Here is a 22,826-nt window from a genome sequence, read left to right on the forward strand (position 1 = left end):
GGTTAGGACCCCTCTTTAAGTTACACCCATTAGGGTTGGGTTTGTTAGGCTGGCGTTGACCCTGAAGGTCAAACAGTGCGATTTCATGGTCATATGGCTTGTTTCTTTTTAAAACCAATGCTTCTAAGCTTTGTCCCAAAGGCCCGTTTTTTGGATTCTTGATGAATTACAACAGTGTATGGTCTTGGTTGACCATATGTTTGACTTTCATCCTGAACCACCTAAACGTGGGCTTTTGGGTTTTCTAGGCGGTAAGTCTGGTTATCATGCAAATTAGACCTACGCTAACAAATCTAGAGGTCATAAATCATTAAAATGTATTAAAAAAGTTCATCTTCAAGCTCGTAACCTGATCACTTTAACCTATTATTTACGTAACTTTAATATTGTATATTTTATATATGTTTATACTATCAATATATAACTATAAAAAATATATTAAAGATAATTATAAATATGTATAATAATTAACTAAAAATGTATAAATTCATTAAAAATAATAAATGAGCCAAATTCGAACACGATCTCAAGCTCTCGTAAGTAAAAGGAGTTGACCTCGAGCCTAGATGAGCTTGGGATTGGCTCGGTTCGACTCGTTTACACACCAAATTTTGAAAATTTTATGCATTAAAAATACTTTTTGAACCAATTATAACCCATTTGACCAACTCAACTCACTCATAACTAAATGGTCTGAATTGTCACATATAAAATTTAGCTAATCAGAATGTGTAAGCGTAAACAGTGGTAAAAAAAGACGGACAACATAACCCCTACCACCCGCACAAACTTAAACCCGTCAAAACGTAGCACCAAAAAGACAAATGTACCTCTTTGTGTAGCTTAATTACAAAGAGAACTAAGGGTATAATTGATATTACTAACCTCCCCTATACACATTTGCAAGCTGCAACACCATTCAAAAGGTATAATATGGAGTTCTTCTGGGCTACATCTAGATACCCGCATACACATATAAAACACTATAATGCTTTAAAACTTTTAAACATAAACGACCTGACTCAGTGAGTGATGAGCAGCCTAGAGGTTTTCGACGAAACGAGGTCGAACTCAGCACTTCAGCTTCTTAAGATATACAAGTCGGATTGGCTCGTTTGTAGAGAAACCGAGCATGAGCCACCTTTGCTCGGTGCGTTTATTATCCCAGTTTTGTCCATGGTACATGTGCAAGATATAAAAAATGTAAAAAGTTAACGAGCTTTTGATGTGCTTGGCTATATTTCAGTCACATTTTACTACAGTTAGTATTAAGACCACAAAATGGCCTCTCTGGTGTCAATTTGCATAAAACATAACAATCCAATCTAGTCAAACAATATTACCTCTCATATATTTCAGTATCCTTTTACTATATTTGGTATCTGAGCATATACCTTTCTCTTTAGATCGTGTATGCAAAGTTCAATTATATATTTTTAGTTTACTGTAACTTACAATAGAATTTTATCACTGATGTTGGTAAACACTACAACAATCTGTTAATTAGTTATACCATTCAAATTCCACATGTCATAATAATTTTATAAATTGGATGACATCTATAAAAATTTAATATACCTTCTTAAATGTGTCGTAAGTGATTTCTTCAATTATGAAATAGACAAATTACATCTGAAATCCAAAAATTCTTGATCCCATAAATAGAGTCGGCTATAGGGTAGGGCGAGCCGAACAATCGGCTGAGGCACGTAATTTTTAAGAGCTTGAAATTTTTTATATATTTAAAACTTTTTTTCAACAATGGTAGAAGTTTTATGAGGTGAGTTGTAGAGAGAAAATGAAATGAAGAAAAAGATGGTTATTTGGAAAGAAAATTAATATTTTATTATTAATTGAAACTTTTTTGTCTCTAACACAACTTGTTAATAGCCACTTTATGCACATACCTCTTTTGAAGTTGTAAATTTATTTTATTTGTTTATATTACTAAAGGTTTAAATCTACTTTTAGTTTAAATATTACTAAATGATTTAATATGACTAATGGTTTTTTTTCTAATTCTATCTAATTATTTTATTTTCTATATTAGTGTATTAACTTTATATCAGTCTACTAACTTTACAAGTTATAAATTTATATGACTTACCCTATTTTCAAATAAATAAAACATATTACTTCTTTTAAAATATTTCTTTAGAATAATATATTTGTAACAAAAATCTTAAGCAATACTTGAGTCTATCCTATCTTTAAACATGCATGTGAAATCAATATATATAGAGAGAGAGAGAGAGCTAGAAAGGTTAAACTTTTTTGAAAAAATAAAATATTGGTGATCCTATTTTGGCGTAAGCCGGTTAATGATTATCTATCTAATAAAAGAGAGAAAGTAAGGAAGTATGACTTAATAATATGGCCTTGATATTTACATGCATGTGGATGCAAAAAGGAACAATTTGTGACCCTCTAGTTAAATTGTTTTAGTTTTGTGACCCTCTCCTGAACCATCCCCTATATATATATATATATATATATATATATATATATATATATATATATATATATATATATATAGATATAGATATAGATAAAAGATCCAATACAATAATCCCTTATCATACAATAGGTACGCGAGTATCTAGAACCTCGATTTGTGGAAACACGCGGTGGCAAGATTGTAAATTTGTTCAAATCCAGTTTTGTCCCAAATTAAATCACTAATCAACCACGATCATACATCGACTCATAAATTGCAGATTGAGAATGGAACGGTGTGCTCCATTCATGTTCTAGTTCATGGAGTCGGACTAATTGAAGATTGAGAATTTGGACTAATCGAGCAACTGGACATAACGAACAACAATGAAGGTTCAACTTTGGTTTAGAGTAATTCATCTAAAACCTAATTTTAATAGAGCTGAGCCACTGAACGTTTAAACATTCAAAGGTTTGTTTAGTACAAAAAGTTTAGAAGTTCAGAACTTCTAAACATTTTGAACACTTGGAACTTCTAATTTTTGAACGTATTAGTTGAACGTATTAATTTAGTGGCATTTTTCTGGTTTTGATTGATGACTCTGTTCGTTTTATCGTGTTGAACGTTTAAAGATTTTGGCTTGAACGTTTAAAGGTTTGTGTTTCTGGGTGTTCAAAACTAAGAACTTAAGTACGAAAAGTTTAGAAATTCTGAACGTCTAAACTCTTTATTTTGGACTTTTTTTTTCAAAACGTTTAAAGTTTGTGCAGAGCGTTTAAACATGAACCTTTAATCATAGCTCATTTCAATGTATTATTCTTCATAATTGACTCATGATTCTAAAGCCTCTTACACATCAATTCCATTGATTAAATCATCATTTTATTATCAATTTGAAGATCATTGATATTCAATGACGTTTATTTCAATTTTGGTTTTTAACTTTTGAGATTTCATACTTTAAGCTATGATTAGAGTTTAGAAATTGGATGAGATAGAGAGACGAGTTTCTAATTTGGATCAGAGTCGATTTGTAATCGATGAATTTGATCGCAAACTGCTGTGGGGTTATTTACGAAACTACCACCGCGTGTTTTTAATCTAACGCTCTGGAAGGTTGCGTACGTAATGTATGATAAGCCATTAATAATTATTTATAGGTGTTATATATATAGGGATGGGGAAACTTGGAGAATAAGTTAATCTATTAATAGGTGTTACAACCACATCAATAATTATTTATAACAAAGGGGGAAAATTCCCTAAATAGCCCTTTTTAGAAGAAAGAAAGAAGAAAATAGCCATAAATCTTCCAATATTCCCAAAATAGCCCACAAAATTTGGACTGAGACAACACGTTGGGAAAAGATCCGACCAGATTTCTAAACCAAGAGTTTTTTTGACACGCGTAAAGATTTATGAGAATCTAACCATATTTTTGAAAATATTGAGGGACCCGTCCATATTTCTCACTAAATCTTCTTTTCAAAAGCAGTCTTTTAAGACGGTTTTATAATGTTTTCTACCCGATCCCTTCGGATTCTAAAGACATGGAAAATGTGCCTTTAAATTCAGTTTTCCAAGACGCATTTTAGATGAATTTGTACCAAGGGAGTAGGGATGGCGATGAAACCCAAACCCGATGGGAATACCCGAAACCCTACATAAATGTACAAGTAAAACCCGTCCTAGTTTTGAAATTTTTCTAGGGTTTGGGACGGGTTTGGGATTTCTAAAATGCCCGGTTACCTGACCCGATTACCCGATAACATTAACCCATTTACCCGATTATATATCCGACATAACTTATTATTATTATTATTATTATTATTATTATTATTATTATTATTGTCGCTAGGTGGATACTTCAGTAGGAAAAAAGAAAATGACTAGAGGGGGAAATTTGTACGGGTTGTGTTGGATTTGGGTGATGAGTCAGGATATGTATAGGTTATAATGGTTTTTTTTAAAACAAAGGTTAAGATGGGTTAAGTTAATCCATCATGACCCATGTAAAAGTTAAAATACAAAGGGTTTCAAAAACCCATCAAAACAATAACTCAAAAATATATAAAAAACAAAAAATGTAAAACAACTAAAATGCTTCTCCCGTCATCCTGACTCATTAAAAAAAACCTGAGAAATTTCGGTTTAGCTTTAAGGTTTAGTTTAGCTCTTAGGTTTCGGTCTTTTCGGTTACTTTGTTTTGTTTTGGTCGGTTTTTTCTTTTTCATTTCAGTTCAGGTTTGGTTAATATTGTTCGTTTTGGTCGGTTTTTTCGGTTTCAGTGTTGTTTCGTTTTAGTCAGTATTAGGTTTCATTTCATTTTGATTCATTTCGTTTTGTTTTGGTTGGCTACGTTTAAGCATTTTTGTTTCGTTTTGGTAAGCTTTTCGATTGCACTTCACTTTTTTTTCGTTTTGGTCAGTTTTCCGATTTCATATCTTGTTTTTTTTGTATCGTTTTGGTCGTTTTTCAATTTCGGTTCAGTTTCATTTCAGTTTTTTTGTTTCGTTTTGGTCGGTTCGGTGTTTTTGATTCGTTTTGGTCAGCTTTTCGATTGCATTTAGCTTTTTTTTTATTGTTTCCTTTTGGTCAGTTTTTCAGTTTCATTTCGGTTTTTTGTTTCGTTTTGGTCATTTTTCTATTTCGGTTCAGTTTCGTTTCGTTTTTTTTGTTTTGTTTTGGTCAGCTTTTTGGTTTCATATCTTTTTTTTGTTTCGTTTTGGTCGTTTTTCTATTTCGATTCAGTTTCGTTTCGATTTTTTTGTTTCGTTTTGGTCAGCTTTTCGGCTTTATATCGTTTTTTTTCGTTTTGGTCGTTTTTCTATTTCGATTCAGTTTTGTTTCGGTTTTTTGTTTTGTTTTGGTCGATTCGGTGTTTTTGTTTAGTTTTGGTCAACTTTTCGGTTGCATTTCCTTTTTTTTTGTTTCGTTTTGGTCAGTTTTTCGGTTTCATTTTGGTTTTTTTTGGCGTTTTTCTATTTCGGTTCAGTTTCATTTTGGTTTTTTTGTTTCGTTTTTGTTGGTTCGGGGTTTTTGTTTCGTTTTGGTCATTTTTTTGTGTTTCAGATGAGTTTTGTTTCGCAAGTGATAGTTTGGATATTTTGAATTATATAAATAAATTTTGGATAAGTTGGGTATTTTGTTTTGACCCATTTTAACCTATAAATGAAACTCACTTGCATATTTTTTCACCCATTCTGACCTCATTGAAGAATTTTTTTGATCCATCCTGACCCATTTAACTTTTGAAGTTTATCTATCTTGACCCGAAACAACCCATTTGGGTTGGGTTTGCCACCCTTAAGAAAATCAAACAAAATACTTAAATTTATATGAAACTTGTTTGGGTAGTTATTTGAGAGATTTACGGTAAATATCATTGTTCATTTTTTATAATCAATTAGTTATAATTTGTCAAAACCCGATAGATACCCGATGGGTTTTTGGTTGGGCATACCCGACGGGTTTGGTACAGGTTTGGGATGGGTTTTACTAATCGGGTATGGGTTTGGGATTGCCTAAACCCGTATTAAAGCTGACCCATTGCCATCCCTACCAAGAAGACGAGCTTTTGGTTAATTTCTTATGAGTTGAAATCTCGTCCACACCGACAAAATTAATTTTTAATTCTCTCACACCGACAAGATTTAAGTTAATTCGGTCCGCACCGATAAGAATTAAGGCTATTTAGAGCATTCACATCCCATCCCTTAAATTTATGTGAGGAGGGTATGTAAATTATAGGGTGAGGTTTTGAGTGGCTGTGAGTGTAAATTATAGGGTGGAGAGAAAAATGTAGTGATTTTTTGTAAATTTGGGGAACATTGTTTGCCCCTATTTATTTTTTAATATTTGTTGGATTGGTTGTGAGTATGAGAGAGAGAAAACTGTAATAATAAAAGTATAAAAAATATTATTTAATTGAGCAGGAGGGAGAAATGTAATGTTTTTTAGTGTAATTATAGAAATTTATCCAATTTCCAGAGACATCTAGGGGGTGTTTGGTAGAGAGAAAAGAGGGTGGAGAATTGGATTTCCATTGTTTGGGAGAATTAGGTAGAGAATTGGGGGGAGAATTGGATTTCTCTGGGAATTGGGTGTAGGCAAAAAATTGAGAAATCCAATTCTCTCCATTTTGAAGAGAAATGGAATTCTCTGTGAGCCACCATCGCTTCTCTGCTCTACTCATCTGTCTTCTCGGTGTAGGCAAAAAGTGTGTATGGTATTATTTCCATTGCTCCGACCGGCGATGATGTCCGGCACGGCGGAACCCTACTCCGTCGCGTTGCAACTAGCAACTCCGGCGATGATGTAGGCAAAAACATCCGTTCGTGTCCTACACCGACTGGCGGAACCCTACTCCGTCGCGTCCTACTCCGACCGGCGTCCGTCCGTTCGCAACTAGCAACCCTAAATCGCGGCGGAGTGGTTGGCGGCAGCTGTGGTTTTAGTGGTTGGTGGCCGTGGTGGATTAGAAGAAGATAGAGGAGGAAGAACGGTCGCCGGAGAGAGAGAGGAGAAGGTGGAGTTGGTGGCAGCTGGAAGAGTTAGGTTGAGAGAAGGAGAATGATTTTCACTTCTTTTCTCTATTCTACCAAACAAAGGAAATGATTTTCAATTCTCCACCTATTTCCATTTCTTTCAATTCCATTTCTCTCCTATTTCCATTTCCATTTCTTCTCATTTTTTTTTCTCTGTACCAAACACCCATCTCCAACCAGGGAGAGCTGCTCAAACTCACGGAACAAACGTCAGTCACTTTTAGGGTTTCATTATCATGGCGTTGGCTAAGTGTTCATCACTTGCTCAGCTAGAAACATCATCGAAACATCATGCTATAATAACCTCCTCCTTCTCCATTTCAGTTTCCCCAAGATTATCATTATCTTCCATCACCCGCCAGCTGTCGATTGTTCCAAATCCACCAAGAATTAACCGCACAGGTATATAATATGATTAACACTACGTTTTTTTTTTATTCTTTAGTTTTTAATGAAAAATTAAATGATTTCAGCTGCAGTTAAAGCACACGCTGCTATGGCCAATTCAGTTGCTGAGGCCTTCACTGAATTCAAACACCTTCTTTTACCAATAACAGATAGAAATCCTTATTTGTCTGAAGGAACTAGACAGGTTATTTATTAACTTATTATTATTATTGCATTTCTTTTAGCTTCAGAGTTTGGTGGGATAATACACCAACTTCAGTGGAATTTGCTATTTAATTATCTTTACTGATTTTGTTAACTCTATATAAAAGGCTGCAGCAACCACAGCTGCTTTAGCTAAGAAGTATGGTGCGGATATAACTGTTGTGGGTATGTTTTCTTATACACCCTTAGTTGTTTTAAAAAGTCAGCGTCTCAAGCGTGCTTGAGGGGTGAGGCACTAGAGGCAATCTCAAAACTTTATCTTTGGTGAGTCGATGAAAGGCACTAGAGGCCTTGGAGCGCCTCATGCTTTTTTTACCAAGCACCCTTATAAGCATTAAAACATTTATGAAACTAGAAAACAAAGGTTTATGAAATATATTTATATTATATTATATTATATTTGTAGTCATTGATGAAAAGCTGAAAGAATCATTGCCAGAGCATGACACTCAGCTTTCGAGTATTCGTTGGCATTTGTCTGAAGGTTAGCTTACTCTTTTGTGTGTTCATTTATTTTATTTGTAGAGTGATTTAGGAGTTTATATGCTTGAAATTTCACTTTGGGCAACTTAAAACTCACTTTGACCCATTAGGGATAAAACATATTTTGTGCGTCTAGGGCTGTAAACGAACCGAACGTTCAACGAACAGTTCGTTTATGTTTGTTTGTTTAATAAATGAACGAACATGAACAATGATTCTCGTTCGATTTTTCAAATGAACGTACATGAACAGAGGCCAGTTCGTTCAGTTGTGTCCATGTGAGTTTGATCATTTGTGTTCATTTATGTTTGTGAGGGTTCGTTTGTTAGATCATTAAAAGTTATATTTTTATATTTTCACTTTATTATCCAAACAATTTAACTTTTTATATATTTATTACTTTATTACCTTGAAATCTATACCACGTTCATTATTACTATGTCGAATTCTCAGATAATTATGTCTAGTGAATAATTTATATTTATTTTGGGTGATTTTATGTCTCTAATACTTAAGTTTAAAGATGTTGATATTTGATGTCTTAATGTTCGTTTATGAAGTTAAGGACGAGTACGAACAAAATCATTTTCTCAATGAATGAACACGAACAAGAAATTCCATACAGTTATGTGTTCTTGAACCATCCACTTGTCCGATAAATGCTAAACAAACGAACATGAACAAGGTCTTGTTTCGCTTACAACCCTATATGAATCATGTTGTTTTGTTACATTTGGTAGGCGGGTTTCAAGAATTCAAGCTTTTAGAACGACTGGGTGAAGGTAGCAAACCGACAGCTATTATAGGGGAGATTGCAGATGATATGAACTTGGATTTGGTTATTATGAGTATGGAAGCCATACATTCAAAGCATGTTGATGCAAATCTGCTTGCTGAGTTCATTCCATGCCCTGTTATTCTTCTTCCATTATAGGACCCACATTCCATAAAACTCTGTTTTTTGAGGTACCTTTTATGTCTCAAATTACATGTCTTTAATGGATCTGAGTTGTTGTATAATGTTCTGTTGATTGAACCCGCAACCCGAGGGATCATGTCTTTGAGATAATCAATGTGATTTGTGTTAGTATGTGTACATGTGCATATATAGAAACATATATATATATATATATATATATATATATATATATTTATATAACATAGTACATGTAGTAACTGCAAAACCAAACTGAAAATTTGAAGAAAATGGAAAACTGATAGATTATTGAACCAAAATGGGGTGTTATATTCAAACACCACCCCCATGGTGTCTTTACGACTCTATATGGCTCGTATAGGGGCTATAGTATACGACTCTTATAGGAATTGCATGACTAAAAATGTACGGAGGAAACAAAATGGCAGCCTTTTGCAGTCTATACGGGTCGTATGACCCCTATACGAGTCGTATAGGCTTCGTGGCTCATATAGCCCCGATATGACTCGTGTAGGTAGGGATTTAAAATAAAAAATTACAAAATATAGGAAATAACAATCGACATGATTATAAAATAGAAACACGTAATTTAAATGTATACATTTTGCTTCATACTAATTAAACAACCTATGAACAACAAGAGCGTTTCGGGGTACCGACGTATCAAAGACATGTATCGAAATAAGGTCGGTACCACAAAATGCTCATGTTGTTCATACGTTGTTTTTGTAGATAACAAAATATGCACTTTTATAATATGTTTTTATCTTAATACCAATGTCGGCTATTATTTTTTATATCTTGTATTTTTCAAGTAAAAAAAATATTTTAAAAATATGCCTATACGAGTCACATAGGGGTTATACGAGGGGGAAGCCTATACAACTTGTATCGGGGCTATAGGAGACAATGAAATAGAACCTGACATTTGCCGACACAAGCTGACATAATTCTGGACCTATATGACTCGTATATCCTCTATGCGAGTCGTATAGGTTTACCTTGTGTCCAAATAACCAATCTGGTGGGTGGATAACCCAGACCAAACTAAATTAGAGTTTGGAATCTTTGAGAGAATACAGATTTTAGTATGTATTAAGGTGTATTAAATTTGCCCGGTGGTTGGTTAATGACGTTTATACAATTACCTGAAACCTAAAATAAGCCGAATTGTTATGTTTTATATTTTTGATAACCAGAACTTGCAGTTATAGGAAAGTAACCATGCATCTTGTTAGTTAATTTATATTACTAAAGGGGTGTTTGGGATTCTTTATTAAAACTCCTTATAACTTTTTAATAAGTTATAAAAGTATAACTTATTAACTAATCATTATCACACCAAAAGCAAACCCAAACACCTTATTACTTTTCAGTAAGTTATAACTAGGCTAAAATAAGCAATCCCAAACACCCCTTTAAATAATTAGAAACTAAATTAACTAGTTGTCCCCTAAATGAGGGAACGATTATATTCATGGATCAAGGGGTGTTTTGGATTCTCTATTTTACCTCCTAATAACTTTTTGTCAAAAATATCCTGAGTTATACTTATTAACTTATGAATCATGGTATACTGATTTTCCCAACACCTTATTAACTTTTCTGAAAAGTTAATAAGTTAAAAAGGAGCTTAAATAAGCAATCCCAGACACCCCTAAATTTCAAATATCTGTTGATAATTGATATATGATCTAGATAATTGATATATGATCTCAAAGATAGAAAGCTCTAAATCATAATTATAAATGATACCAAGTTTAAACTATGAACCAGAGTCGCTAAACTCGGTTTTCCAAACTGTAAACGCGAATGTATAAATCCCACACCGGTCAAACGTGCTGATTTGTCTGGAGTTGATTTGGACGGTCTGTTTTGGTTTGGTTAGTTTCAGCGAATTATGAACTCAGTAGTGAAAGGATAGGAGGGAAGGATTAATGAAAGAAATAAAAATATTGGATTTATATCAAATAACTATAACTATCTTGTTTACTTTCTAAATACTTAATTTTTTTCAAACATGAACCTCCCACTTTACCAAACAAACGGCAACACACTTGTGTTAACTAGTTAAGAATTGATATTACACTACTTGAAAATTATCACATACGTCAAATCACTGGCGGGAACATTCGTTGGCAACTGATAACCTGAACCACGACATGTGGGCTCTCACCAATGTCAAAATATGTTTTCCATAGACGTGTCAAGACCAAAAAGTTTTATGATTAATAATCCATTAAAGATATGATTTCGGATCATATTTTTTCAGTATATTGGATTTTAATTCTTTGTAACCATAGTTCATTAGTTGATTGTTTGTGATCAAGTTTGTAATGAATACGTTATATTTTGTGTCGTTTACGTTTGCTTATGTTGAAACGGGCCGGAGCAAACTTGTTAGCGTGCGAAGATAGTAAGTAGCTAACTTACTAAGTTCGCCTAAGATAGTAAGTAGCGAACTTACTAAGTTCGCCTAGTTTGTAAATGACGGCGAACTTGACAGGTATTTAAGTCAAGTTTTAATGGCAGCCTAGGGTTTATGTTCCACTCCTCCAGCCATTTTGCTTGTGTTTGTTTCTGATATTGGTTGTAAGAGTGTTCTACAATCAATAAGAGAATTGTTTGAAGTGATAGCGATTGTTTCCTACTCGTTTATATTCTTTTAGTCGTAATCCATACCTCTGATAGTTCATAACAGTCTTTTTAAGATCCGACTAAGGACCTATAAGTTTCCAACATCCTTAATTTTTTAACATACTTTTCACGAAAAATAACAAAGAATCACAAGTATTCTTTCTAAAGAAGTCAAAAGTCAAAAGATGTTTAATAGAATAAAACCAAAACTTAGGTAGCTACGAACATATTCTTTAGCGTGTGGTGAAAACATTGGGATCTTTATATTTGTTATTGTCAGCTACGAAATTACAATTCGACAAAAAAATAATTATGGGGGAGTTTGGCCTAGCTTTTTTTTTTTTTATGGCTTATGCTTATATCCTTACACAAATAAGTTAAAAAACCATCTTCAAACAAGCTTCTTCAAATTAGCATATATAAGCTAATAAGCTTATAAAGCTAAACCAAATGCTAAATTAAGCTTATTTTGTAAAAAAAAAATGTTAAAAAAATCTTGGCCAAACACCCCCTAAATGTCATTTTCTTACTTTTTTTTAATTTCTTTTTCAAATTTCAATGGGAAAGTGAGAGTAAAGAAACATGTTTTGAACATAAAATGTGTAGACCAACAACCATTAGACAAGTCACAGTGGGGCCATAAATCCTCATTTTTGGGGCGATATTAGGCGGCGACACTGTCTCCTGACGATAAGTGGGGCGATAGGGAGGTGACGAGAATTTGTCGCCGGTGAAGGTTAAAAGAATATTATTGTTTTATTACATGAACCAATGGCAAGCCTAGGGGAGAGGATTTTTGAGCTACAACACCGCTACACCCCTAGGCCCTAACATAAAAATTGCCTCGAGAGGTAATAAAGTAAAAGAAGTTATTTTGCGTCAGCGTGTTCACCAGCATTCGTTGCTGACGTATTTTCTTACATTTTGCAGGTGAACAAGTGTAGCGCTTGGAGTATCGAAGTGCTATATATATATATATATATATATATATATATATATATATATATATATATATATATCCGATGGCTCGGATTTCTTTTGTAAAACTTAACATTATGGTGGTTTGTAATTATAAACACATAAATATTTTGATAACTCAAACGGGTATTTTATAATCATGTCTTTTGAATATAAATATTATATTTCGATCCTTAAAGTTTTATAAGTCTTCCGCAAACTAACGCAACTCTGATTTATTTACAATTACGATACCAACTGTTGAGTCGCGCTCCTAGGCCTTAGATGGGGGTGTGAAAGGTTGGTATCAGAGCCATCGATCTTAGCAAATTGGGTATCGTAAAACAATACCGAAGCTTCGATCCAAGTTTAGGAAATAATTGATTATGTGTTTTAGGGATAAGATAGGCTTGTAACCTTTCTTTCCCTCGCTACATTCTAAACCACCCATAATATTAGATGTTATTCAAAGCTCATATGGAGAATTATGTGCGCAAGGCAAAGGAGGCCGGAATTGCCGAACCTTACCCTGAAGACAAAATGAGCGATGGTTACTATGAAGCATACTTTAACCAAGATGTGGAACATGACTTGACCAAACCCGTATACTACCCCATAAGTCGATACTACCCAATAGATGTTCCCGAGAGTCCACCAAAACAAAGGATTGAACCACCAAGACATTCAAGCTATCATCCACCAACAATACCGATGTATAATCCTTCCGAAGTACCGACGTACCACCCATCGGAGATTCCCACTTACCAACCCTCAGAGGTACCGCAATACTACCCGGCTGGATACCTACTACCAAACCCACATCCGTCATATGCCTTCCTATCCAATTTACCCATCAAGGAGGAACCAAGATCCCCATCTTCCGACTGGATGCAATGTCACTCTGATCCATGCCGATGGTTTATTGGAAGCTCCACTTTTAATGAAGTCAACTCTCAACCCAACAATGGTGAAGGGCCGTCCCGAAAACCCAAGATGAGGATAATGATGTATTCTGAAAGTTTCCAAACGCCCCCAATAAATATTGAAACAACACAACCCATGGAAGAAGAGGAACCAGAAGAGGAAGAGGAACCAGAAGAAGAGGAGGATCCCGAAGAAGAGGAGGAACCCAAGGAAGAGACTGAGGAAGAACCGGAAGAAGAGTATCCTGATAATCCTAATGAGATGTCAAGCCCAATGGAAGGATCACTCACTTCCCAAAACGCAAGCTATGGTTCTGTGGATCCATATGTCCAATACCTTGAGAAACTTAGGATTCGAACTTCATCAAGTTTCCCGCCATTCCAAGGAGAAATTCCATCAATCCAAGAGCAAGATGATGAGATCCGAGAGTAGAACCAAGCTTCCAAGACCTACCTCTACCTTTCATCTGACATGGACTATGTTCCGTATCCAGAACCGAGGAACCACTAAGAGATAGTGACACTAGGTTACCGCGGCCCACCTCCACAGTATGGATACCCCAACGTAGTTCCCCAGTCATACGAAGAGCACTTGGACCGCGCTTTGCACGAAACCGTTGATTGGAGGAAGAAGGTGGACGAGGAAGAGAAGAAAAAGAAGAAGGTTGGAGAAACACTCCTTCGTAAGTGCAACAAACTAAAGAATGTTGTGAAGAAATACTTGAAGAACTGAAGATGGTGGAATACAATGTGAAGTTATATGTGTAAAAAATAGTCCTGTATGTTATGTGTATAAATAAAGAACGTTTGAAATGTTCTCATGTAAAAATAGGACAAATTATATATATCGTTGAAACGATATATAAATATGTATGTGTATTATGAAATATATATATCCTTGGGATATATATATATATATATATATATATATATATAAATGTGTAATAAATAAAATGTATGTTTAATAAAAGAAATGTTGTTAAAATTTTCAGACCAAATTGAAAAAGATAAAGAAATATGTCTGAATAAAGTAACAACAATGAGAACGCTCGTAAAGAAAAAGAAATAAAAGACAAGGGGAAAGGCCCCGAGAACGAGCGAGAGGAAGAAATTTCTGAAAAATATATGAATAAAATTCAAATGATGATAAAGAAAGCTGTTAGGGAAGAATCCGGGTTTAGATCCCAATCTAGACAATCCAAACATTCCCGATCTGTTAATCCTTCCGTTCATCCTTCTAAATCCGTGAAATCCCGTCCAAAACCCTCTCATAATGAGGGTAGTGTTCATGAGTCTAACGCCGATGGTGGAGTTAGACGTGAGTTCAAGAAACTCAAAATTAGTGGTTGTTCGTTCAAAGACTTTAAGTACCATGGACCGAAAGAGTTTCATGGTGACAAAGGAGCCATCACAACCGTGAGGTGGCTCAAAGAGATGGAGACTATTGTTATCACGAGTAAGTGTTCTGAGGAGGAGAAGATCCAATATTCCGCTTTAATGTTCAAAGGAGAAGCGCACGAGTGGTGGAATGCATTATTGATGAGTAAGGGAAGAGATGTGATGTATGGCCTTACATGGGATGAGTTTAAGGCCATGGTGATGGGAAAGTTTTGTCCCATGCACGACACCGATCAAATCCAAACAAAATTCCTTAATCATAAGGTCGTTGGGACAAACCTCTGAGAGTACAATACTAAGTTTCTTGAGTATTGTCGCCTTGTTCCCCAGCTGGTTAACCCTAATTCCAGCAAAGTCACAAGATATATATGGGGAATACCGCGGGAAATCCGCGACATGGTGAGGTCTCACCTGCCTCAAACTGCTGACTCTGCGATGGAGTTGGCCGGTTATTTGATGGGTGGCTTAGTCCGCAACAAGGAAGAGGATAAAAAGGTGACACCAACAACTGCTCAAGGAAAGACTGGAGGAGGTTCCAACTTTAGAAGCAAAGGCGTAAACCGAAACAACTCAACGCCATGCAAGACATGTAGGAGGTACCATAAGGGCCGATGCAATTTCGCCCCGTCTCCTAATGTTTGTGAATCCTGTAATCGTACGGGACATGACGCTGCTAACTGTTGGAAGAAAAAGATGACTTGCTTCAATTGCAAAGAGATGGGCCAGTTGAGTTTCGAGTGCCCAAAGAACAAGCCTGCAGCTGGAGGTGCGGGTGGAAGTGGCCAAAACAAGAAAGGAAACGCTCGAGTCTTCGTACTCGACACAAAGAAGGCCGCGGACATGCCAGAAACCATAACCGGTACGTTTCTAGTCAAAGACACCTATGCTAGAGTTTTATTTGATTCGGGTGCCAATTTAAGTTTCATAGATTATAGTTTCTGTAGTCTATTAAAAGAACCATTAACTAAATTAGATAAAACTCTAAGCGTCGAGGCTGCTAGTGGCGAAATCGTTAAGATCTCCGAAGCCCTTGAAAACGGAAAAATTCATTTAGCTGGTTATATTCTGCCTATTTGCTTGTTACCCATGAGTCTTGCTGGTTTTGATATTGTACTTGGTATGGATTGGTTATCCGATAACCATGCTCGTATCATCTGCAATAGCAAAACCATTGAACTTCAAACCCCTGATAAACGAACGATTCGAATTGAAGGGGATAAAGACGCTGGCTAAGTTAGCATAATTTCTATGATTAGGGCTAACAAAAGTTTGAATCAAGGATGCCTCGCATTCATGGCCTATGTCACTGAAGAGTCCAAGCCAAAAGAAATCAAAGACGTCCCTATCGTTTCTGACTTTTCTGACGTCTTTCTTGACGAACTTCCTGGAATCCCTCCCGATCGTGAAGTAGAGTTTAGGATCGATCTCATTCCTGGTACTGCTCCGATCGAGAAATCTCCGTATCGCTTAGCGCCGACTGAAATGAAGGAGTTAAAGAAAAAACTCGACGAGCTACTTGAGAAGGGTTTCATTCGACCGAGTTCTTCGCCTTGGGGAGCGCCAATTCTATTCGTCAAAAAGAAGGATGGTTCCATGCGAATGTGTATCGATTATCGCGCATTGAACAAAGTCACAATCAAAAACCGATATCCACTCCCTCGTATTGATGATCTTTTCGAAGACATTCCAAAGACCGCATTTCGAACAAGGTATGGACATTATGAGTTCACGGTTATGCCGTTTGGACTTACTAATGCTCTGGCCACGTTCATGGACATGATGAATCGTATTTGCAAGCCTTACTTGGATAAATTTGTTATCGTATTCATCGACGACATACTTATTTATTCTAAGTCCAAGGCCGATCATGAAATTCATCTTCGAACTTTGCTCGAAATTCTTAGAACCGAGAAGTTGTACGCCAAGTTCTCGAAATGCGAGTTCTGGTTGCACGAGGTGTAATTTCTTGGTCATATCATTAACGTTAACGGCATTCAAGTGGACCCCTCTAAGATTGAAGCTATCTCTAAGTGGGAGGTTCCGAAATCGCCAACCGAGATCCAAAGTTTCTTAGGTTTTGCCGGTTATTACCGTAGGTTCATCGAAAACTTTTCTCGTATCGCCGTTCCCTTAACTTCCTTAACTCGTAAGAATATCAAGTATGAATGGGGAACGAAGCAACAAGAGGCGTTCGATATACTTAAACAAAAACTTACCCAAGCACCTATCTTGGCTTTGCCAGAAGGTACTGAGGATTTTGTAGTCTTTAGTGACGCATCACACTTGGGTTTAGGATGCGTACTAATGCAACGTAAGAAGGTAATCGCCTACGCCTCTCGTCAACTCAAAGTACACGAAAAGAACTACACGATTCACGATCTAGAGTTAGGCGCCATAATCTTTGCACTTAAGATATGGAGGCACTATCTCTATGGAGTAAGATTTACCGTGTACACTGATCATAAGAGCTTAAAACATATTTTCGACCAAAAAGAGCTCAACCTGCGCCAACGGCGATGGATGGAAACGCTCAATGACTATGATTGCGAAATTGTTTATCACGAAGGTAAAGCCAACGTTGTGGCTGACGCCTTAAGTCGTAAAGAGCACGAGAAGCCAAAAAGAGTCCGAGCGTTAAGACTAGAACTTCAAATTGATCTTTTCGAACAAACAAATCCGCGCAAACTCTATCGATCAATGAAAACCAAATCTCCGACGAAAAACTTAATGGCACCATTGACTCGCTAGTCACAGGTGATGATGGTGTCCTTAGACTTGGTAATAGTTTTTCGGTACCAATCGTTGGAGGATCGCGTGAGAAAATCTTGAATGAAGCTCACAAGTCGAAATACATGATGCATCCCGGAAGTGATAAGATGTACCACAATCTAAAGGCGATCTATTGGTGGAATGGAATGAAAAGGGATGTCGCTTCGCATGTTGCGAAATGTTTGACATGTTTGAAAGTCAAGGCTGAACATCAAAAGCCTTCGGGATTGCTTCAGCAACCCGAACTTCCCGTTTGGAAGTGGGAGTTAATTACTATGGACTTCATTACCAAACTCCCGAAGACGACTCGATAACACAATGCTATTTGGGTGATTGTGGATCGATTGACGTAATCCGCACACTTTATACCCATCAATGAGTCGTACTCTATGGAAAGATTAGCGCATATCTATGTAAATACCATTTTCGCTTTGCATGGAGTACCGCTGTCTATAATATCTGATCGAGACAGTCGTTTTACATCTCATTTCTGGAAAAGCTTCCAACAAGCTCTTGGTATGAAGTTGAACCTTAGCACCGCCTATCATCCACAAACCGATGGGCAAAGCGAAAGGGCTATTCAAACGTTGGAAGATATGCTCCGCGCTTGTATGATCGATCTAGGTGGAAGTTGGGATGACCACTTACCCCTAATGGAATTTTCGTACAATAATAGCTATCATGCAAGTATTCAAACTGCACCATTCGAGGCGTTATATGGTCGAAAGTGTAGGACGCCCGTGTGTTGGTCTGAAACCGGAGACAATCAATTATCTGGACCCGAGATAGTCCAAGAAACCACCGACAAGGTTCTCCAAATTCGAGAACGACTTAAAACGGCACGTGATCGCCAAAAGAGTTACGCCGATGTCTGTCGTAAGCCGTTAGAATTCAATGTTGGTGATAAAGTGTTATTGAAAGTCTCGCCCTGGAAAGGCGTTGTTCGCTCGGTAAGAAAGGAAAATTGAGCCCTCGATTCGTTGGATCGTTTGAGGTACCCGAACGAATCGGCACTGTTACATACCGATTGCGACTGCCCGAGGAAATGCAAGGGATACATGATGTATTCCATGTTTCGAATATACGTAAGTGTTTAACCGATGAATCGTTAGCTATGCCATTAAAAGACATTGAAATTAATGAGAACTTAAAATTCGTAGAACATCCATTAGAAATTTAAGATTTGAAAACAAAGAAATTAAAAAGACGAACTTTGAAAATTGTGAAAGTTAAATGGGACTCGCGTAGAGGGCCCAAATATACTTGGGAACTCGAATCCGAAATAAGAAAGAAATACCCCCACTTGTTCTTGTAAAGCAATCTCAAGAACGAGATTTATTTCAAGGTGGGGAGGATGTAACATCGTGAAAATTTCGAGTTCAAAGTATTAACTTTCCAAAGTCTAGGGACTAAAAATGCGAAATTCCAAACCTGAGGGTTAAAAATGAAAAATCTGATTTCTTGTCCTATCGTGCTACGCGATGGACAAAAGAATAAGCCCATCGCCTACCGCGATGGAGCTTCTAACAAAGAGTGACACGTGTGCCACGTGGCACACGGTGGCACTTGTGCTGCCACGTGTCACCACGTGGCAGCATTGCCGCCACGTGTCACCACCTGTCACCACGTGGCGCGGCGCCTGCCACGTGTCAACACGTGGCAAATCTATATGGTTACTCAGCTGACCTATATCGCGGTACGCGATAGGTCAGCCTAGGAACCTATCGCGTATCGCGATGGGAACCAATTTGAGCTCTATAAATAGCAAGGTCCGGGATTTCATTCCACACACCTCACAACTCAGTTTGCTTTCTCTCTCTAACATCTCACTAGAATACCACAATCGTATACTCGTTTTGCCTCGATAAACGTGCCATATTACCTTGTAAAGCGTGTCCCGAACCTTTGGTTGTGTCCAACGTTTCCTCGAAGTTCGTGCAACCCTCCACCCACACTCAATCAAGAAGGTGTTGTTATAATGGCGAGGAGTCTCGAAAGTTGTGTCATCAAGTGTTGAAGACTTGACGTTTCTCGATTTGCGTGTCGAGAAAAGTAAAGCGGCGTCGGAGTGCTGCTCAAGTCCCTAGGGTTTCTATATGCCACTAAGGTTAGGCGTAATAACGAATTCAATATTATATTCAAGGCTTAAGCCTTAAGTCGAGGTTATACTCGATACCTCGATAAAAGAAAAGAAAACATAACAAAGAAATGAATGAAAGAATGAATATTGAATATTATGATTACATATATATGTATATATTCTTTGTTATGAAAATATTATTTAATGAATAAAGAGTATTCTTAAATAATAAAGAAAATGATTACGTTTCTTGAAGAAGAAGAAACGTCGGGTTTTTATATAAACTAAAGGTTTATAATTTACTTTTAAACTAAAGGTTTTCAAGTAAATAAGAATTGAACTAAAGGTTCAATCGAGGATTGAGATATAAGACTAAAGGTCTTATGCCGGATCGTGTATCCTACTAACAAATATTTATACTCGTACTATAGGCGCGAGATAAAGGAGGGAAAGACCCTTGGACGATGAGTGAAGCCGATCCTAAAGAGATAAGGTGAATACGCCCCCAAACTTTTAAACTTGTTTTCAAATGAGTCAAACTTGTTATATGAAATTGTTTACAAGGAACTATGTGTTCCTAAAACCGTTATAACTATGAGTATGAACCTAGCCCTCAGGCTGTGGTATATGTATGTCTGGATCCTTACATAGGTGGTACTATGCGATGTATGGGTATGATCGCACCAACCTTGGTCGTAGGACGCTCTCCTGCAGGGAGTACGGCCTTATGTGTGTATTTACGGGTACTTAACTAAGTCAAAACGCTGCGGTGTTTGCTGAGGTGACCTAGAGTAGAGGCTCTAGTTTATAATGTGTTATTTGACTTAGTTATTCCTAAGCCACGTTGGGCCGAGGCAGGCGTTGTCTCGAGGGGTAATAAAGTAAAAGAAGTTATTTTGCGTCAGCGTGTTCACCAGCATTCGTTGCTGACGTATTTTCTTACATTTTGCAGGTGAACAAGTGTAGCGCTTGGAGTATCAAAGTGCTATTTATATATATATATATCCGATGGCTCGGATTTCTTTTGTAAAACTTAACATTATGGTGGTTTGTAATTATAAACACATAAATATTTTGATAACTCAAACGGGTATTTTATAATCCCGTCTTTTGAATATAAATATTATATTTCGATCCTTAAAGTCTTCCGCAAACTAACGCAACTCTTATTTATTTACAATTACGATACCAACTGTTGAGTCGCGCTCCTAGGCCTTAGATGGGGGTGTGAAAGTATACTTTGGGTACCAACCCCAACAAGGGTGGAGATGATCTAGGCCAACAAGGAGTGTCACATGGCAGAATTAAAAACACCTCCATAGAAGATGTTGAAATGAGCAAAAAAAAAAAAAAAAAAAAGAAGTGGAGAAATGGGCGCTCAACAGGAAGTTCCCATAATAAAGTGTAACCATCGGGCCCACGTTTTCTAATGAAGCGCGAAATGCGCTGAAAAGGATGCTGATCAACAATGTGGATGTGTTCGCATGGACCCCGACATACATGACATGGGTCCCAAGAACCATGGGAGAGCACAAATTGAAAGTTAATTCGGCTTTTATCCCAGTCGTACAAAAGCGACGAAAGATGGGACCAGAACAAGCAAAAGCCTGTGATGAGCAAGTTTAGCAGCTAGTAGATGCAGGAATAATCCAGGAAATTCAGTATCAAACATGGGTGGCGAACCCGGTAATGGTACCAAAGGTAAATGGGCAATGGCGCATGTGCACCGACTTCAAAGATCTCAATAAAGCGTGTCCAAATAATTGTTACCTTTTACCAGAAATCGACCTAAAAGTAGACGCGCTAGTCCCCTTTCGGTTCAAATGTTTTTTTGACGCGTATAAAGGGTATCATCAGATTCACATGGCGGCGGGAGACCAAGACAAAACGGCGTTTCAGACGAACAATGGAACATACTGCGACAAGATGATGCCATTTGGCCTCAAAAACGCTGGGTCCACGTACCAATGCCTAATGGACAGAGAATTCAAGTCCCAAATTGGGAGAAACCTAGAAGTTTACATGGATGACTTGGTCATCAAAAGCGAGACAGTGGCAGCGATGATAATAGACATTGAAGAAACTTTCAAAACAATGCGCTTGATCAGCATGAAGCTCAACCCTGGGAAATGTTCCTTAGGGATAGAAGAAGGAAAGTTCATGGGAGTGATTGTAACTAACGGTGGCTTCAAAGCCAATCCAGAGAAAGTGGAAGAAGTGTTGGCAATGCCCTCCCCAAAGACGGTCAAGCAAGTACAAACAATTAATGGCCGGTTGGTCGCACTTAATAGATTCTTGTTACATCACGCGGAAAGATCTTTTCCATTTGTCTCAACCTTGAGACACTGTCTAAAAAAATATCAATTTCAATGGACAGTGGAAGCAGAAACAACGTTCCTAGAAATCAAGTCGCCCTTAGCAGAATTGCCAACACTAACGGCACCAAAGGCCAAAGAACCGCTGATAATGTACATGGCAGCTTCTGAAAAGGCAATTAGCGAGGTACTAATGGTGAAAAGAAGTGGTGTCCAAACACTTATCTACTATGTAAGTCGCACCCTATCGGATGGGGAAACTAGATATTCCACTTTAGAGAAATTGGTCCTGTCACTGGTACAAACGGCGCGCCGTCTGAGAAGATACTTCCAAGGCCACCCGATACATGTTCTCACCAACTATCGCCTGCAGAACATGTTAAGCAAACCAGAATTATCCGGAAGATTGGAAAAGTGGGCGATAGAGTTAGGAGAGCACACCATCGAATACAAACCTAAACCAATAATCAAAGGTCAGATTTTGACAAAATTCATGGCGGAAGTACCCCATGAGAAAGAGGAAGAATGCCAAAAAGAAGCAGAACCCCCCGCAGATCAACAAAAAGAACAAGTCTGGAAATTGTTCACGGACGGGGCATCCAATGATGAAGGTGCAGGCTCAGGGTTAAGAATAACAAACCCAGATGGGCATGACTTCACATATGCAATACGCCTTAAATTCAAAAGCACAAATAACGAGGCGCAATATGAAGCGTTGTTGGCAGGATTGA

The 22,826-nt window shown here is 37.2% G+C and overlaps 1 protein-coding gene across 1 annotated transcript; it reads left to right on the forward strand.

The window, feature by feature from the left end:
• The first annotated feature begins 7,166 nt into the window (after positions 1-7,166).
• Positions 7,167-9,171, forward strand: LOC143559121 (uncharacterized). The gene is made up of 5 exons (XM_077047798.1): positions 7,167-7,386; positions 7,458-7,576; positions 7,704-7,761; positions 8,003-8,080; positions 8,820-9,171. Exons 1-5 carry the CDS (start codon positions 7,221-7,223, stop codon positions 9,011-9,013), a joined length of 615 nt encoding a protein of 204 aa, XP_076903913.1. The 5' UTR covers positions 7,167-7,220; the 3' UTR covers positions 9,014-9,171.
• Positions 9,172-22,826: the final 13,655 nt, after the last annotated feature.

This window comes from Bidens hawaiensis, unplaced genomic scaffold, assembly GCF_021521415.1.
Source record: "Bidens hawaiensis isolate Kalapana, Puna unplaced genomic scaffold, B.hawaiensis_p1.1 tig00001088_1, whole genome shotgun sequence".
NCBI classification, from domain to species: Eukaryota; Viridiplantae; Streptophyta; class Magnoliopsida; order Asterales; family Asteraceae; genus Bidens; species Bidens hawaiensis.